The 19,054-nt window shown below is 52.9% G+C and overlaps 1 protein-coding gene and 1 long non-coding RNA gene across 13 annotated transcripts in view; both read left to right on the forward strand.

Moving 5' to 3' along the window:
* HDAC4 (histone deacetylase 4) overlaps positions 1 to 19,054 on the forward strand; it is a 341,339-nt gene that overhangs the window by 223,766 nt on the left and 98,519 nt on the right. For all 7 annotated transcript variants that reach the window (XM_032277722.1, XM_032277726.1, XM_032277725.1 and 4 more), the window contains 2 exons: positions 3,872 to 3,992; positions 12,850 to 12,971. In XM_032277722.1, coding sequence (XP_032133613.1) covers positions 3,872 to 3,992; positions 12,850 to 12,971 — 243 coding nt within the window. The remainder of the gene's footprint in view (positions 1 to 3,871; positions 3,993 to 12,849; positions 12,972 to 19,054) is intronic.
* Positions 9,374 to 12,843, forward strand: LOC116551567. Of its 6 annotated transcripts, XR_004268995.1 has the most exons (8): positions 9,548 to 9,712; positions 9,853 to 9,858; positions 9,921 to 9,992; positions 10,062 to 10,247; positions 10,428 to 10,536; positions 10,632 to 11,530; positions 11,572 to 11,573; positions 12,639 to 12,650. It is a non-coding gene; the product is annotated as an uncharacterized LOC116551567 (long non-coding RNA). The 6 variants fall into 6 exon arrangements; XR_004268998.1 differs by adding an exon at positions 9,374 to 9,489 and having other exon boundaries at positions 9,612 to 9,712; positions 10,632 to 12,843; XR_004268994.1 differs by having other exon boundaries at positions 10,632 to 12,843.

The raw sequence follows: 19,054 nt of genomic DNA on the forward strand, positions 1-19,054 counted from the left end.
TCCTCTGTCTGCCCCGCTCGGCTGTTGCTTGCCCTATCCTTCGGTCCCAGGCACGCTCTCTGCCCCCTGGTATGGGAAGAACATGGCCTCTTTCCTCCACCTCCTCGTCTCTGTTGGCCAGAGCCGGCGGGCATCTCATAGAGCCTCCGTAGAAACCTCCATCCAGGGGATGAGTGATACCCAAAGTGAATTAAAAAAAAAAAAAAAAGGTCAAAGTTAAACTTAGGGTGATCTGCTATCCATTTATGGAGTGGGTTTTTTCATTCTCGAACTTGAAGTGAGAAGCCTGTTGACAGATGAGCATGTGTACCTGGAAGTGCAGAAACAGGGTGGGGTCAGGCTTGGCCCTTATTTTGAATACTGTCCTAATAAAGTCTGAAAGAAGACCCCTTAGTGATCGGAAAGATCATGAATCTATGACTTACGTTCCTTGTGTTTCCTGCTGGCCAGGCCTGTGTGGGGCGTGGCTGGGGCATGAACCCCAGCAATGCCACCCACCCTGCTTGGGGTGTGAGCTTATCATCTGCACCACCCAGCCCTGTGTGGAGGGAGCCAGGCTGTGGCCAGGTCACCCTTTGCCACTGAGTGGTGTTGCAGAAGCAGGGAGAGGGTGTGGGTCACAAAGGCAGGTCTGCTGGCCCTCTTCCTGGAGTGCGTGCCCTCCCTCGTGGAAGGCCAGTGGGTCTACAGTAGCAGCTGTCCCTGTGCTCTGGGAACCGGTGTTTTGAGGAACTAAGGCTGACTGCACTGACTTAGGGTCCGCTGGGAAGCGCTGAGGGCATCCTTGTCCCGCACACTGAGAACCTGCTTCCTGCCCTGCTCTGCTGTGTCCACTCAAGGACGGCCGTGTAGAGGGGCCTGCAGGGCCATCCCCTCCAACTGGCCATCTGGGTTCTCGTCGTCACTGTCACCTGCATCATTGTGCGATTTGACCACTTCCCTGTACCGTCAGCAGCATGGATAGAAAAAAAAAAGTTAGCAGCGTAAGGCAAAAAGTCTGTGCTACCCACTTCACTTTGGATTTCGTCAGTTGGCAGATTTGCCTTCTCCTTTTGAAATTGGTCATCTGTGTTCTCTGCTCACTTATCTTCCCCACCGCCTGGCCTTTCCTTTGATTCCTGGTTGTGGAGGCAGCTTGTATGTTTACAAGGTTAATTCTCTGGTTTAGGTCTGGGTCTGTTTTTTCAAAGTTCGCAGCCTGCTGCTGATAATCTTTTAGGAATCCCAGTGATCACATGCCTGGGAATGGTAGAAGCAAATGGTTTCCATAAACGTGTGGTATGCTCGCAAGTCCCCTTACAGACAGACAATTAGGCTGCAAGTGCTTGTAAGTAATGTTCACATCTAAGGCTAGGTGCCTGGATCCCTTCTGTACCCCTCCCACCCAGTCACAACTCGGGTGATGTGACCATTTTCAGCAGCATGCGCTGGGGCCCATCACAGGCACAGCTCTGCTCGAGCAGTGACGTCATTTCCTCAGACCATGAGAGCCCCAAGCCTAAAGCCGGCTGCCTCCCAGTGGACCTTCCCAGATTCGTGCTGGTGGTAGTGTAGTTAACTGTGTTTGCTGGCTAGTCTAGTGCCGGCCCCACCACAGCCTGGGTGGACCCTGTTTCCAAGGGTCTCGTTGCTAGCAGGCATTGAAGTTCCACCTTGATGTAGCAGGAGTGGGGTTCTGCTGGGGACTCAGGGTGTATGTCACTGACAAAACTCCACTTGTGAGTGGCAGCAGACATTTGATATGTGATGATGGTGGCAAGGAAAATAGTTTTTCTAATGATATTAATAATTTATTAGCAGTTTGTCAAAATATCCATAGAGCCTTCGATGCTAAAATCCATTTCTGAGCCATGAAAAAATATTAGCAAACAACCCAGCGAATGAAAACCGAACACCAGAGCCAAGGATAAAGTTACAATCATTGCTTATTAAACTGTTGACAGGAAGAACGATTGCAAAGTTTCAAGGAAAGGGGGAGATTCACAAAGGAAAATGTAAACTAGATTCATAAAAACAAGCATTTGAACACTTTACCCAAATTGTACAGGGAAACAAGAGGCAGGGTAAATGTTTGCGTGCACTCACGCGCACACATGCGCAGGCACGTGCGCACACACACACAGACATGCACACACACACACAACAGCCAAAAGTTGTGAACCAGGGCATCAGTAAGATCTGGTAACTGAGCTGACCTTACCTGAGGCGCACCTATAAATAGGCATTCTCATCCCCCACCTTGTGTTCTCCATCCACAGCTGGGGGATGAGAATGCCTATTTATAGCTGTAACATGGGGTTTCACCAAGCCAGGGCTGGCATATACTAGGCTCTCACTACAGCCATTATTATAGGAAACTCACATAACTCCAGTGGATAAAGCCATGAAACGCACACACACAGATCCACACCACCACTGTGCACATCACAGAAAGATTCCTAAGAACAAATAAGCCAAGGACATGACATACCTTGCAAGACAGAAAATAAGTCCGTGTCCAGCGGTGCTCAGGGATACTTCACAGTGATGCTTGCTGGCTTTGTGGCTTTGGGAAGTGGTGATCTGAGGGGCAGCAGGAGGGACAGCTGACCCCGGTGCAGGTGGATGGGTGGTTCGGTGGCTCAATGTGTAGAGACACTTTGCTTTTGTTTTTTTCTTTTGAGACAGGGTCTCACTCACATTGCCCTGGGTGAAATGCAGTGGTGCAGTCTTGGCTCACTGTAGCCTGGACTTCCTGGGCTCAGGTGATTCTCCCACCTCAGCCTCCCAAGTATCTGGGATTACAGGCATACGCCACCACACTAGGCTAATTTGTGTATTTTTAGTAGAGACAAGGTTTTGCCATGTTGTCCAAGCTGGTCTCGAACCCCTGGGGTCAAGCAATCTGCCCTCTTCCGCCTGTCAAAGTGCTGGGGTTACAGGCGTGAGCCTTGACAGCAATTTAGCAAGATGTGTTGCGGTTAGAAGATGATGCTTGTAGTCTTTCACAGCTCTGTCCTGAGCAAGTCCTTCCAAAGGTGGTCAGCATTACTCACTCAGAAATGTTCACTGCAGTGTGGTTTCTAACAAGCACACCTGCCTGCTGGTCAGGAAGTGGTTTTGTAAACCATGCTTCATCACCTCAAGGTGTGTTTTTAGCGTTACAAACACCCCGAGTATTACTCAATACGCGGAAGCTGTTGAAGGCGGCGGAAGCACCACGCAGCCAGGTGTAGATCGGAGGCAGGTAGCTCAGCGCTCGCAGGCCCTGCGTTCAGGCGGTGAGACTGGCCTTGTTCACCAGTTCTCCTTAACGAGGCTTTGAAAAATAATCACCGCCGCGGAAGAAAACCACAGTTTCTAATTCAGTCCCGCTCGGTGCCGTGACTCTGCCTGAGCCTGAGCTGCCAGGCTGGAGAGGACAGGCGCTGCCCTTCGCAGAGCCGGCACGGGTGGAAATAGGCTGCCTGGGGGACCGTCCTTGTCCCCGCGTGATGCTTCCATCTGCACAAAACTTTCTCTCTTAGACTCTGCTTTGCGGCAGCAGGAATGCAACCACCGTGCTGCCAGTGCCTAATTCAGAGTGCTCTTTTTGGTCGGAATATTAAACTGCCTTCAGAAGTGGGTTTTATGTTAGCTAACAATCAGTCTTTTGGATGATTAAATCTGCATTTTAAATAGAAAGCAATTATGTAAAATCTTGACAGGAAGAAGACCGCGTATGAAAAACTCCTCATGGCCTTGGTGGCTCTTTGAGGAAGCTTCGCTCGCAGGGCGCAGCGTGCTGAAGGTGCATAGCAGTCCCTGCTGTCCCCCCGTGCCCGCTGCCCTGCATTGCTGCCGTGGGCCGGAGCCACACTTCACCCTCCTGCTGTGCTTTCTCCCACGCCAGGTGCCGTGGCCAGCACAGAAGTGAAGATGAAGTTGCAAGAGTTTGTCCTCAATAAAAAGAAGGCGCTGGCGCACCGGAACCTGAACCACTGCCTTTCCAGCGACCCTCGCTACTGGTACGGGTAAGTGTGGGCGTGGGGAGCACCCCGGCCTCTCACAGGGCCCAGAGCACCACGTGATCATTGGTAGATTTGCATGGACCCAGTTGTGCACCCACTGGGCAGGGAGGGAAGGCGAGGAATTGAAACCCCAGGCACAGTGGCGCTCGGATGTGGGTGTCATGGTCTGGGTGCACTCTCGAGGCAGCCATCCTCACGGGGGGGCCGCCTCCAGAGGGACCGAGTGGTGGTCCCCGGGCTGGCGCCTGTCGTCATTCTTGGGAATGTTGTGCCGTTTTTCAGCCACAATAAGAACCACTTAAACTGGAACTCCTGTCTGAACCCTCAGTGCTCTGACAGCGTTTCCACCTGGCTTCTCATTGATTCTTAGGCTAGTCAGGAAGGCCCTGTGGCACTCCTATTATTTTACACTAGGACCCCCTGCCAGAGCCCACGCAGTTGACAGAGACCACAAAGGCCTGTTCATCTGAGGACTGGAGGAAGCCGACATGCCGTGCAAACGCCGGGCTTCGGAGGCGAGTTCACAGAGGCCTCGTGGGAGCGCAGTGGCGAGGTTGTGTGGCTTTAAACAGTAGCAAGGGCAACGGAGGATGGCTTTGAAATGTAGTTTTCTGTGCTCTCAAGGTTCATTTCATTTCTAGAAAAAAAATCCCTTAAGGGAGTTTTTAAAAATCAAAATATAATCAGTAATTTCATTGGGAAGAAAAATTAGCTATTCTCGAGCCTCAAAATGGACAGCTATCTGTAGTGAAACCCCCCACCCCAGACGCAAGCCCCCTTGTTTCCGTGAAGGCCATCAGCTACCCTGACACAACCCAACAGGCATTTCAATGGAGGTGGCCCACACCCTCTGCACCCCTGGTCGCTGTGCCTGCCAGGGGCATGTAAGATGCACTCGGGGCAGATATACCGCCGGGATTTGGGTAACTCGACCAGGGACACAAAAGCTGACAAGGAGGAGTGGGAACCGGCGTCTGTGGGAGGCAGCACAGGACCGCAGTGAGCCACGGGGCGCTACACGGGACAGCAGTGAGCCACGGGCCGCGACACGGGACAGCAGTGAGCCACGGGCCGCGACACGGGGCAGCAGTGAGCCACAGGCCGTGACACGGGACAGCAGTGAGTCACGGGCCGCGACACGGGACAGCAGTGGGCCACGGGGCCGCGACACGGGACAGCAGTGGGCCACGGGCCGCAACACGGGACAGCAGTGAGCCACAGGGCCGCGACATGGGACAGCAGTGAGCCACGGGGTGCGACAGAGGAGGAGGCTTCCTGAGAATCACTGGCCACCAGCGCCTGGGAGCCCGCTTTGGGGGGACCCCGATCTGCACCCCAGACCCAGTCCACTGCCTTGGCTGGTTGTGGAGAAGCTCCATTGTACCCTGGCTGGGCTGGGGTGTGGAGTTGCAGGGCAGAAGCAGCAAGGGACAGGAGTGTGGATCACAATTCGGGACCAGCAGCCAGGAGCAGGGTGGGCTGGGGCCTGGCGGAGGTTGGAGAGCTGGAGTGCAGAGCCTGCCAGGCCAGGACGGGGCCACCTTAGGTCCCCATGGGCAGGGAGGAATGAGGCAGCTGAGCAAGGGAGCTTTGGGTAGACAGTGATCGGAGTGCAGCAAACATGGGCCGTCCTTTCTGAGGAGGAGCTTGGGGTCTGGGAAGCTACGGCAGGAAGGTGCAGGAGCAGAGCAGTAGGGCGGAGGGAAGCAGGGGTGGCAGTGAGCACAGAGCAGCCCTGCAGGGCGGCCACGGCAGCATGCAGGAAGGTGGGCGCCTGCGCCTGCTCACCTGGGAGGGGGTGGAGAATGGACAGGGGGCGAGGCTGGCAGGAAGAGAGGCTGGACAGTGGCTTGGACTTGAGCAGAGGATGGAGTAGCAGGTCCAGGGAAAGACTGCACCAGCCGCTGGGGAGGCTTCAGGAGAAGGGGTGGCCTGGGGAAGCCTCAGGGCACTGGGCACCTGCTGAGAGACGGGAGATGGGGGCTTCCAGGGAGCAGGGGTGACAAACAGAGTGGCTGGGGCTGGGAGACTCACTTTTCCTGGAACTCCCCAGGTGAGCCAGGTGGTCAGGGTGGGTGTCTTGGCCTGGACAAGGCCAGCCTGCCCTATCTTTAATGGCACGGAGCAGGGGTACCTTGTCACAGAGGGCTCTGGGGACGCTCAGGCTGGAGGGGGAAGGGCTTGGTCTCAGGTCAGCGAGAGGACAGGTTTGTTTTCGTGGAAGTCTGGTGCCTTTTTCTGTCATGTTTGAACCCTAATCTAAACATCATGGAGCGGTGGCAGAAGCTTTGTCAGAAAACCAGCTCTTCATGGGGGAGAGCTGAGACCATGACCCCAGCCTCACACCACGCACAATTGGTTCAGGTGTCATAGACCTGAGCCTAGATGCGTAACTGATGAAACTTCTGGAAGGAGACCTGGGAGAAACCTTCACAACCTTGATGGGGAGGGTAAGACAAGATTTCTTAGGTCGCCACAATCATGGACTGGATACCAAAAGCTCAAAACAATACATTTCCTCAAACTGAAACACTTCTGCTCTTTGAAAGGCCCAACAAGAAAATAAAAAGGCAAGCTACAGAATGGGAGGAAATATTCACAACGCATGTATCTGACAAACCGCTTGTATCCAAAGCGTAGATAGAGCTCCTGTAACTCAATAATAAAAAGACAAGCAGCCCACTTAAAAATATGGGCAAAAGGTTTGAACAGGCACCTCACAAACAAGGCATGGGGATGGCCAGTAGGTGCGGAAAGGTGTTCGGTGTCGCTAGTCATCAGGTGAATGCAAAGCAGAGTGGAGGCAGGCGGCCCCTTCATTCCTGCTGGGAACAGGCCGGGGCTGGAGCAGATGTGGGGTCCGGCATCCCTGAGCCTCCACGTGCTGCCTGTTGGAGTCTGAGTCACACAGCCATTTGGGGAAACAGGCAGGCAGTTCCCTACAGTGACAAATACCCACCAGCTCTGTGACCCAGGAATGCTCCTTCTCTGGGTTTGCCCAAGACACATGAGAGCAAGCAACACCACGACTCGTCCTCTTACGGTCACAGTCGCCAAAGAATGGGAACAACCAAGCGCCCGTCATCAGGGGAATGGCTGCGCAAACGGGCACCCGACGTGCTGGCCTGCTACTCTGCAGAGATGAGGAACGGACCGCTGGCGCCTGCAGCAGCTTGCGGGACCCTCGGAGGCACGGTGCCTAGACAGAGAGGCTGCCCCCATGACTCCACTGATGAGAAATTCAGAGTCAGCAAAGAGAGTTGATCGTGGGAGAAAGCAGACCCGGGACTGGAGGTTGCAGGCGGCCGCAGAGGGGGTTGCTGAGAGATGGCGCTGGGTCTTCATCAGAGGTGGACTCCGTGGGTGTCTACGTGAGTCAGAGCTCCAGCTTCAGACCGCTGTGACAAGATGGCACCTTCCAATGTGGCTGCCACAAGCCACACGTGGCTACCAAGCACTTGAAACGTGGCTGGGGCCAACCGGGTCATGCCGTAGATGCAAAGCATGGGATTTCAGAAGCTTGGTCCAAAGGACCACGGTGTCTCAGCAATACATTTATATTGAGTATACGTTGAAAGGATTCTGTTTACAATGGTTAATAGAGTACTAAAGCTGATTCCACTCATTTCTTTTTGTCCATGTTAAGGTGGCTACTAGGAAGTTCCAAAGCTCTCACGTGGCTCCCGTCATCTTACATTTCTGCTGGAGTGTCCTGGCGCGTGTGGTTCAGTGTTGTATTTGCGGGAAATCCCTGGTGCAAATGTGATGAAAGGCAGTGGTTTGGAATTTCAATGGTTGAGTTTGTGTGAAGCTTGATTCTGCAGTAAAGCCAATGTTTAGAAGAAAACAGTTTCCATCTTCCTCAGGAAGACGAGGATTGCCTTCACATTGGTGTCCAGGTCGGCCCCAGGGCCCCGTGCAGGCTGCGCCTCAGCATCCTGGCCTGGTTTCTCTGTCCCATTCCCAGGCTGCAAGAAATGAAAGGTTGAAAAACTGGAAGATAATTTCTGGCTGGGATGAGGTAGAGGGAGCAGCTTGGCAGGTTCTGCCCTTAGGGCTCTACAGGGCGGCCGGCATGACTGTGTGAGTGTGGGTGGGTGTGATTCCAGTGAGCTTAGTGTAGGGTGTGACTGTAGGATGCTGAGTGAGGTGAGTGTGAAGTATCAGTGCAAGGTGTGGGAGAGGTAACAGGTGTGAGCATGGGATGTGGGTGTGGAGTGAATGGGGTGTGAAGTGGGTGTGAATGAGGTGTGGGTGGTTGTGAGGCATGAAGTGTGTGGGTGTGGGGTGTGTGTAAGGTGTGAGGTGGATGTGGGGTGTGAGTTGGGTGTGTGGGGGATGCAGGTATAAGTTTGTGTAAGGTGAGTGGGGTGTGTGTGAGGTGAGTGTGCAGTGTGGATGTGAGTAGTGTGCAGTGCAGGTGTGAGTGGTTGTGTGAGGTGTGGGTGAGTAGTGTGAGGCGTGTGTCAGGTAGGAAAAGTGAGATGTGGGTGTGAGTAGGTGGGTGTGAGTAGTTGTGTGAGGTGTGGGTGTGAGTTTTGAATGAGTTGTGTGACGTATGGGTGTGACTTGCGTGAGGTGTGGGTGTGAGTACTGTGAAGTGTGGGGGTGAGTAGTCGGTGCAGGTGTGAGTAGCTGAGCTGCATGTGAGTGTCAGTGTGTTATGAAGTATGGTATGAGTGTGTGAGGTGCAGAGGTGAGTAGTGTGAGGTGCAGGTATCGGTGGGTGTGAGTAGTGGAGGTACAGGTGTGAGCGAGTGTGTGAGGTGCAGGTATGGGTGTAGGTGAGAGTGAGGGAGTGAATAGTGTGAGGTGTAGATGTGATGGATGTGAGTTTTGTGAGGTATGGGTGTAAGTGGGTGTTACTAGTGTGTTGTGCAGATGTGAGTGGGTGTTATTGTGTGAGGCGCGGGTGCGCAACTGTGAGCAGCAGGTGTAAGAGTAATTGAGGTGCAGCTGTGACTAATTGTGAGGAACGGGAGTAATTATGTGAGGAGTGGGTGTGAATATATGAGATGCAGGTGTGAGTGAGTGTGTGAAGTGGGTGTGAATTGTGTGAAGTGCGGGTGTAATTGTGTGAAGTGTGGGTGTGAGCAGGTGTGAGAGTAATTGTGTGAGGTGTGGGTGTGTGAGAGTACGTGAGAAGCAGGGAGGAGCAGGTGTAATTGTGTGAGGTGTGGGTGTAATTGTGTGAGGTGGGGTGTAATTGTGTGAGGTGTGGGTGTGAGTGAAACAGTAATTGTGGTGGGGGTGTGAGTGAAATAATTGTGAGGTGCAGGTGTAATCGTGTGAGGTGTGGGTATGAGAGTAATTGAGGTGCAGATGTAATTGTGTAGTGGGCGTAATTGAGGTTTGGRTGTAATTGTGAGGTGCAGGTGTGAGTAATTGTGTGAGGAGTGGGTGTGAGTCAGAGTAATTGTGTGAGGTGCCCGTGTAATTGTGTGAGAAGCGGGTGTGAGAGCAATTGTGTGAGGTGTGGGTGTAATTGTGTGAGGACTGGGTGTAATTGCGTGAAGTGCAGGTGTGTGAGTAATTGTGTGACGAGTGGGTGTAATTGTGTGAGGTGTGGGTGTGATTGTGCGGTGTGAGTGTGAGGTGCAGGTGTGATTGTGTAAGTTGCAGGTGTAATTGTGTGGTGTGGGTGTAATTGTGTGAGGTGCAGGTGTAATTGTGTGAGGAGTGGGTGTAATTGTGAGGTGCCCGTGTAATTGTGTGAGGTGTGGGTGTAATTGCATTAGGTGTAATTGTGTGGTGTGGGTGTAATTGCATGAGGTGCAGGTGTAATTGTGTGAGGAGTGGGTGTGAGAGTAGTGTGAGGTGCCCGTGTGAGAGTAATTGTGAGTAGCAGGTGTAATTTTGTGAGGTGTGAGTGTAATTGTGTGAGAAGTGGGTGTCAGTAATTGTGCAGGCGTGAGTATAATTGAGGTGCAGGTGTGTGAGGTGCGGGTGTGAGAATTGAGTGGCTGTGAGTGTGAGGTGGAGGTGTAATTGTGTGAGGTGCGGGTGTGAGTAATTGTGTGAGGAGTGGGTATAATTGTGTGAAGTGTGGGTGTGAGATTCTGTGAGGTGCAGGTGTGAGAGTAATTGTGTGAGGTGTGGGTGTGTGAGGTGTGGGTGTGAGTATAATTGTGTGAGGTACAGATGTGAGTAATTGTGTGAGGTGTGGGGTAATTGTGTGAGGTGCGGTTGTAATTGTGAGGTGCGTAATTGTGTGAGGTGTGGGTGTAATCGTGTGAGGAGCGGGTGTAATTGTGTGGTGTGAGGTGTGGGTGTGAGGCAGGTATGAGTAATTGCTTGAGGAGTGGGTGTAATTGTGTGAGGAGCAGGCGTGAGTGAGAATTGTGTGAGGTGCAGATGTGAGTGTGAGGAGTGGGTGTTAGAGCAGTTGTGTGAGGTGCAGGTGTAATTGAGGGTGCGAGAGCAGTTATGTGGTGTGAGGTGTGGGTGTGAGAGTAATTGAGGTGTGGGTATGAGTAATTGTGTGAGGAGCAGGTGTAATTGTGAGGTGCAGGTGTAATTTTGTGAGGAGCGGGTGTAATTGTGTGAGGTGGGGATGTTAGTAATTGAGCAGGTGTGAGAGAGCAATTGTGTGAGGAGCGGGTGTAAGTAATTGAGTGGGTGTGAGCAGTTATGTGGTGTGAGGTGTGGGTGTAATTGTGTGAGGTGTGGGTATGAGAGTAATTGTGTGAGGAGCGGGTGTAATTGTGTGAGGTGCAGGTGTGAGCAATTGTGTGAGGTGTAATTGAGGAGCAGGTGTGAGAGTAGTTGTGTGAGGAGCGGGTGTGATTGCAGCAGGGATAGAGCTTCACTTCTGTTCTCCCTGCTGGATGCTTCTTCACTGAGGGCATGCGTGTGCGCTCTGGCCTGGGGCCGTGTGACCAGGGCTGGGCACGTGTGGCTGCCCTGACAGTGAGGGCCACCCTCTCCTGGCGTCTGGTGGGCAGGTGCGCGGTGGGGCCGGCCCTGCGCGGTGTGCTCGTGGCGGTGAGCCGGGCTGTGCAGGAGGTGAGGTCCCTCCTGTGAGGTTTTGGGTCCAGTGGGGTGGCGCTGGCAGGCAGCGGGCAGGGCTGAGCCCCTCCTGCGCCTCCTGCTCTGCTGGTTGTAAGGTTTGACAGGAAGTGGAGTTTTTAACAGGGAAAGCACCTCAAGAGATCAGAACAGTAGCAGAAGACCTGTTAGATCATAAAGGAATGTGACTTTTGCAACTCCTGCTTCACTGCAAGCAAACCCTGGCATTCCTATGTAATCACAACTTTTATTCTGTGTATTTAAGCTATTTAAGTTATTATTATGTAAATAATGATCTTTTTAACTCATGAGATGCCTGTGCAAGTCACTGTGTTTCTTATGAAGGGAAAAGTGGATGCAGAAATGGTCCCAGGCTGTCAGCTGGTGCTGAAGAAGTTTGGAATCACCAAGACCACATTCCCCATAGGAAACAGTCTGAAAATACTCTTTGGAAGAGAAAGAATGTTGCCTGCAGACCTTTTCATGAGATTGAGGGAGGATGGGCAGAACCTCAGGGAGAAGCAGGGAGGCTTGTTCCCGGGAGGGGACCAGGCTCCCACAGGGGCGCAGATAGGCGTGGCCCAGCCCTGCAGTCCCAGCCTTGGTGGAATTCCCCAGGAAACAGCAGAAAGCGGCTTTGGGTGGAGATGTGCCATGGGCAGTGGGCGGAGTTGGGGCGTGGCCTGAAGCTAGGCAGTTTTCCTGAGCTCTTCTGGCTCCTCTGGTGATGCAGAGCCCAGCAGCCGTGGCCCAGGCGCCTGGCCTCTGCAAGTCAGTTTTGTCTGAGTCCCTTCAGCACATTCTTTGCACTGGTGTGCCCTCAAATATTTAAATACACACCTGTACCCATTTAAGAGCTCCCATTCTTAATTCAGATAACTCCAGGTGCATTGGTGTGGTCTACTATGTATTCAAATAGTCTAACCAATTCTAAATAAGTAAGTTGGCTAATTTGTTTCTAGTCATTAAGCAGATTACACAGTTTAAAGACAGAATTTATTCCACTCAGCTCAGTGTTTTTAGCAAGACTCAGCTGTCAGTGCCATCAAAAAAGGCCTTGCTGACGGTCGTCTGGGTGGCAGCCCACATCTGCCCGTCCCACAGCCCTCCTATGGCCTCCTCCTGGCAGCCTGCTCCTCCTATCTTGCTCTCTGGAGGGTGTAGAGTTGCACCTGGTTGTTCATACAGGAAGTCCCTTTCGTAGGTCAGCTCCCTGAGCACAGGGTATCAGTAGCTGCCATCCTATTCCTCCCCTGGAGAAGGAAGTGACCAGGGTGAGTTTTGCTCTGGTGAAGGTGCGGATGAGGATGGGTGCTTTCTGCTGAGAGGCGGCCCCATCCATGGGTTCCTTCTCTCCAGGCGGCGGAGAGAGCCCCAGACATCACCAGCATTTGTTCTTAGAGTGCTTGTTGCCGCATCTCGGCTGCCTGTGAACTCACTTTTGATGCCGTATGCCACAGCCCGCTGCCTTCCTCTGCCTCTCCCCACTGGGGACAGGCTGTCTGAGTGGCCAGTGATGGCCCTGACAGAGAACAGACCGGGCTGGAGCCATCTAAGAAGGCGGGGCCAGGTGGAGATCGTCCGCCAGGAAAACAGCCAGAGGCTCTGCCTGTCCCAGCCCTGAGCACTGTGGTCCCGCAGAGGAGGATGTGGGCATCGGGTGTTTGCTTGCTTGTTGAGCATTCTGTTTGTTTCTGTTTAATTTCAGCTTGACCCTAGGGAAGAGGCACATCTTTTGAGGTGGGGCTGAGGTTTCAAGGGAAAGATCATCATGTGTGTGGTTTCTCAGCTGCAGCATGCCTGGGGCAGTGCCCTAGGCAAACCAAACCATCTGTCTTTGCCTTTTCTCCAGGAAAACGCAGCACAGTTCCCTCGATCAGAGTTCTCCACCCCAGAGCGGAGTGTCGGCCTCCTATAACCACCCGGTCCTGGGAATGTACGACGCCAAAGATGACTTCCCTCTTAGGAAAACAGGTCAGTGCCCCAGGCGTGCCGTGGGCCAGGAGGCCTCCTGTACACACACCTTCCACACCTCAAGCCATGCAGGGCCTGCCACTCTCTTCCGCTCCGAGAAGGAATCACCTGCAGAGTTTTAAATATTTGTCCCTTTCATTAGAGCAGAATTTTGAAAAGGTATCCCTAAGCATTTCCTTATGATTGATACCTAAAGAAATGAACCTCACGCATGCACACTACTGTTGAAGACTCAAACTGACTTTGAAAGCACACTCAGTTTTCTTTCCTCTGAGTGGCGTTAGACTTTGCTGCACTGAGGGGCATCCCCACAGTGGTCACAGGGTCAAGCGCTTCCTGCTGGTGGGCCACTTGCCATCTGAGGGCAGGTAAGCCTGTGGCCTTCAGGGATGGCTCTGAGCAGTGCCCAGGCAGCGGGGTTTTTGGGGTCGTCAGAGTGGGAGGGAAATCTTTATGAGAAAGAAATTCACTGAGTCCTGCAGCGGCCGTCACGTTGGGCCCAGAGTTATGTGCGACAGTTCTATCCTAAGCCAGAGGGAGAAGGGCATTTAGGCACAGGCAGGTGCCCAGGAGAGGCGTCTGCAGCAGTGTCTTAACAAGTCAGGACACTCTTAGACTTTCTCAGGGTCTATGGAGCAAGCAGGCAGTGGCTTTAGATAATGATTAGGGTGGCTGTGGGCATTGCGCTAGGGTGGCAAGAAGGGCAGAGGCCGGGTAGTGCTGCCATCCAGAGGCTCTGTGCAGGGAAATACTGAGGGCAGGCAGTGCCTCGTCCCAGATGTGGACGGTGGACCACAAACAGCAAGGCAGTGTGGGAAATCCCAGGGCACCCTCCCTGGGGGTCGGCTCTTGCAGATGAGATCTTAGGGGCACCACTTTTTCTTGCTAAACAAATTCTGTGTTATCCAAAGATTTTGGCCAGTTCTGGGCAGAATCAGTGAACACAATCGCTCACACAAGGGCTTCTTCACTGGAGCGATGAGGCATTGTGAGGGGTTGCTGGGGGCTGTAGCAGGTAAGCCACGTCCCTGGAGAGGTGGGTCATATGAGGCCAGCTGTGACCCTAGACCCTGATAGAGTGGGCTCTATCAGGCCAGCTGTGACTCTACAGGAGTGAGCTGTATCAGGTCAGCCACTCCCAAACGGAATGGGCAGTATTGAGCCAGCCATGTTCCCGGTGAAGTGGGCTGTATTGGGGGTATTCAGACCGTGGTGTCCCTGGAGCAGTGGGCCATATCGGGCAGGCCATATCCCAGGTGGAGTGGGCCACATCGAGCCGGTTACGTCCTGGCTGGAGTGAGCTATATCGGGCCAGCCGTGTCCCTGGAGAAGTAGGCTGTAACAGGCCGGCCATGACCTTAGAGTGGGCTGAATTGGGATGGTGGAGACCCTGCTGGAGTGGACCGTATAGGACGGCCATGTCCGTGGAGGAGAGGACTGGAACAGGCCTGCTCTGACCCCAGAGGAGTGTGCTGTATTGGGATGGTAGAGACCCTGCTAGAGAGGGCCACATCAGGGTGGCTCTGTCCTCTTCAAGTCAGAGGCACAAGAATCCTGCAAACATAGGCGGGTTTCCATTTGGGCCGTAAACCTTTACTGGGAAGAGTGAACCTAGAGCTGCTGCTGCTTTGAGTTTCACGGGCATGAGCCTGCAGTTCTCACTGTTGCTTCTACTGAGAATGGTCCTGGATTTCGGCTGGAGAGCACCCTAGAGCTCCACAGAAACAGGCGGTTTAGAGATCAGTATTTTTTCCAGAAAGATGTGCCCAGTAATACCCAAGAGAGACCCTGTGGGCTGATTCTTATAAATCGCCCTCCAGGTTCCCTTTCTGGGGATTGATGCTATTGTTAATCAAATTCCATCCACCAAACCAAAGTCCACAGTGAGTGATAGACCCTGTGCTGGGAGAGAAACCCAGGGAACCCTGCCCGGGAAACTGGAGCGATGGCAAGAGGGCAGCTGGGAGGCTGGGGTGTTGCCATCAGGCTGGTGGGTTGGATCTGTGCTCACTGCTGTAACCGCTTTGTGCGCCCTGAAACCAATGTCTTCCATGCTCCTGGCCTCCATTTCCTCATCGGTACAATGGGTCTGCCCACACCCACGTCCTCACGGCTGTGGTATGCACCCAGCCCCAGAATCTCGGCTTGTCGTGGGTGTAATGGCTATGGCACTCAGACTGTAGAGCCACAGACCCGGGAGGTTGGCCACCGAGCTGAACAAGTCGGCTTCACATGGGGACATGCCTTCCCACCAAGGGCCCCAGGAAAGGACAGCACACCCCACCATCCCATCGGGTCCCAGAGCAGTTCCCCAGTAGCTCCACACCCCAACTCCTAAGGGAACAGCAGGGATAGGGAGCCCTATGAGCTGTTTGCACTGGCTCCTTCCCCATCCCAAAAACAACAGCAGCACTACCTGGGGATCAAAGAAACTGAGCCTGGCATGAATAATTCGCAGCAAGGAAGGCTGTCAGCACGGGTGACATTACACTGTCAAGTCCCTGACCTGCTGTTGGCCATCAGAGTCTTCTGTGCATAGGCAGGGCCCTGATCTCTCCAGCTTCTGTGCCGTTGGCTTGTGCTGCCTTGTGTTCCTCTGGGGCGATCAGAAGCAGAGCCTGACACCTGCTTTGCTGCCAACCTTGTGATGACACCCCTTCCAGCTCCCGCTTTCTTGAGAATGGAAGAGAGAATTCTCTTTTCACACTTCGGGAAATGTTTAGAATACATAGTGCTCCAGAAGAACTTAATTAAGATTTGATTATTGCATTCTCAGTTTTTTAAAAAGACATCACTACCACATTAATAATGTTAATAATGTAAAGATTCCAGAGAAAATGTTTAAACCACTTCAGAGAATAGTGTATAGTTATACACCCTGTGTCACCCTTGACACCTCTGTCTACTTTCAAACACTTGATGTCACTCATTCTAAGTAATTGACATCTGTGCTTTTCTGCAATAGTTGGTAATATGAAACACATCATTAAATTTTAGTATGAAGTTCCTTGAATGAATCAAAATGATCATCTTTAATCATTGTGACGTACTCTTCAATAATTACATGATTTTTTTTTTTTTTTGAGATGGAGTCTAGCTCTGTCACCCAGGCTGGAGTGCAATGGCATGATCTTGGCTTCACCACAACCTCCTCCTCCCAGCTTCAAGCAATTTTCCTGCCTCAGCCTCCTGAGTAGCTGGGATTACAGGTGTGCACCACTATGCCCAGCTAATTGTTGTAGTTTTAATAGAGACGGGGCTTTACCATGTAGGTCAGGCTGGTGTCAAACTCCTGACCTTGTGATCTGCCCGCCTCAGCCTCCCAGAGTGCTGGGATTACAGGTGTGAGCCACCGCGCCCGGCCTGATGACAGGATTTTGACCTGACATTACTTACACTGACTCCCAAAGTGCTGGGATTACAGGTGTGAGCCACCCTGCCCAGCCTGATGACAGGATTTTGACCTGACATTACTCACACTGACCTGGCATACAGTTTGCCCATTTCTCCATTTCTAAGGGATAATTGTCTGAACATGTGAAAAACTTTGCCACTCTCTTGCTAATTTTATCATCACTCATGCAATTTTTACATGTCCTTTGCTGGCTCTGTGGGTGACAGGTCAAACCTGTACCAGCTCAAATGTCTGACTTCCCTGGTGAAGGCAACACAGTGGCCCCGGCTCTGAGCTTGGGCATATCCAGGGCATTCCCGTCGCCTGTGCCTGTGGGCAGGTGCAGGTGCCTGAGTTCCTGCCCAGCTCCTTCACTCACGCCTGAGTTCCTGCCCAGCTCCTTCACTCACCGCCTTGGGATTTGGGGGACTCTTGAACCTCTCTGTGCCTCAGTTTCATCATCTGTAAAATATACCTATGAAATGCCTCTCTCCTGGGGCTGTCATGAGATGTGAATGAATTAATATTTGCCAAGTCCTTCGAGTAGGACCCAATCGAGGTGGCTTCTGCTGTTGGTTCTCTATGCTGTTAGGGTGTTCTTGATTTATTTTCTCCATCCAATGACTGGTAACTGCCGGACCCCGAACCCCGCACCTCCCTCCCTCCATGCCCACAGTTCAGGTAGGAACAAGCAGGAGCCACTCAGCTCCACTTAGGGAAGGACCACATGGATGGGAACACCAACGCTTATAGCCAAAAATCTGTCCAGAAGGGCCCATCTTGCTCTGTTGGCTTTTCAGGACCTATCTCCTCGCTGCTAGCTTGCCTTTACCTGAGTGCCACCTCTCTGGAGCCCAGAACTAGACAGACCCTTTACCCAGGGCCCCAGGTCCAGCTCTGATTTCCTGCCAGAGGCCCCACCCCTTTCCTGAGAGATTGACAGCAGGGCTGTCTCCACTTCAGGGGCCTCCACCTCCCACCGAGTTCGGCCCAGGGTGAGGTGGTGCCTGGTCCCTTCGCACGTCTGTGCAGCCTCAAGGGTCACCCTGACTTTGGGTTTCTGCAGCGTCGTGAAGCTGCCAAATGTGTATTTGTAAATATAGTCATGAGAGACGAGACTGTGGATCGCTGTCACGGATGGTGGCGTTGGATCTTTCCTGCACCGTGTGGGTGTCAGATGGCTTCACCACAAACTGCATTTCAGCAGAGCCTTCACATCCACGTTCACACTGAGGAATGGAGGCTTTTCCGCTTTCAAAAGCAGGCAGCGTTTTGCCATTTTGATGATGCTTAGGGATCTTACTTTTCTTCAGTAGCGTCTCCTTCGTGATTGTCTTAAAGATACTAGTAGCCGTGTATTTTTTATAATGACTCTTAAATTTTCCCCTCACGTGACTTCTCATAGATGAAATGAGGCCAAAACAACTAACTGCTGTCCAGCCAGCACCGTTCTTCCCATTTGCCACCAACGTCCTGCACCTCAGCCCTGAAAACTGTGCATGGAACTCCTGTCCCGCACCCTGGCGTGTCCTTGAGCACATGGTGCTGTCAGCAGACACTCCACAGCGCGTATCCGGGCCCCGCTGCTGGCCTGGGCTGTGCCACTGGCATGGATTGTTCTGACTCTTTTAAGGAAGTGAAATCCCAGAGCTGATGTTCAGTGAGAAGTTAGTACCTCAGCCTTGGTCCAGAAGTCTCTAGCCTGCCTGGTAGGGCTTGGTCCCTGCAGTTGGATGGGAATTGGGAGGGGGCTGGACTGATCCTGGGGGCCGGTTCTGACGGCACCTGTGTGGATCATGCATCTGGGCTGTTCAGCCAAAGATTCCGGGCTCCCCCGGACCTGCCTGCAGGGTCAGAGCCTTGATCATTGCTCACCTAGCTCTGCCCTCCTCACCCGGGGCCCCCCGACACCAGTTGCTCAGGGTCACGGCTGCCCATAGAAACGTCCGTCCATTGCTTTGAAGTGCAGATAGGGTGGGTTTTCCTCCATTTTGGGGGGAAGCTGTCCCACTTGGTGAGGAAGAGCACAGGACCTGTGGCCAGGCTGGCCCTCACTACGCCACGTCCTGGGCAGCCAGGACGACCTCCCATTGTGTTCGCCAGTCTAAGGTGGGGCCATGATTTGTCCGCTTCATGCCTTCATTCTCTTTCATCAGTCAAGCCCCACAGCTTGTCAGTAAGCTCCTGGGCTTCTCCCTGTGTTCTGAGTGAACTGCATAAAGGCACAAGTAGTTTGTTCTCATCTGCGTGTAGAGTAGGCTGAGGGTACTGTGACGTAGGGCCAGAGAGTGTCTTCTGCCCTGACATCCGTCCCTGAGTTTCCATTGATGCCATCTCTTCCTCTAATGCAGTTTGCAGAAACTGCTGGAGAGAAGAGGGGTGGACCACGCAGAAATGGTCAGTGCCCACACTTGCTACTGCTGAATGTAAAGGTGTGTTACGTAGGTCAGGAGCTGCAAGGTGGCACCGCTCAGGAGTGGTCGGTGGAATCTGTTGTTCCTTGTGCTGCCTTTGAGCAGATCAGAAGAGGTTCACATCTGTAGTGCCCTCCAGAGCCAGATCAGCCCAGCTTCCGGCTCCCAGATAGGCAGCCCCCCCACCGCCGGATTCAGGGGTTCCTGTGCTAGGCTGGGACCTCCATCAATTTTGCATTCTTAAAAAGTGAGGATGAGTGTGTTCAGGAGGTTCT

The sequence above is a fragment of the Sapajus apella genome, unplaced genomic scaffold (genome assembly GCF_009761245.1).
Source record: "Sapajus apella isolate SASKATOON/1434 unplaced genomic scaffold, GSC_monkey_1.0 scaffold10, whole genome shotgun sequence".
Classification (NCBI taxonomy): Eukaryota; Metazoa; Chordata; class Mammalia; order Primates; family Cebidae; genus Sapajus; species Sapajus apella.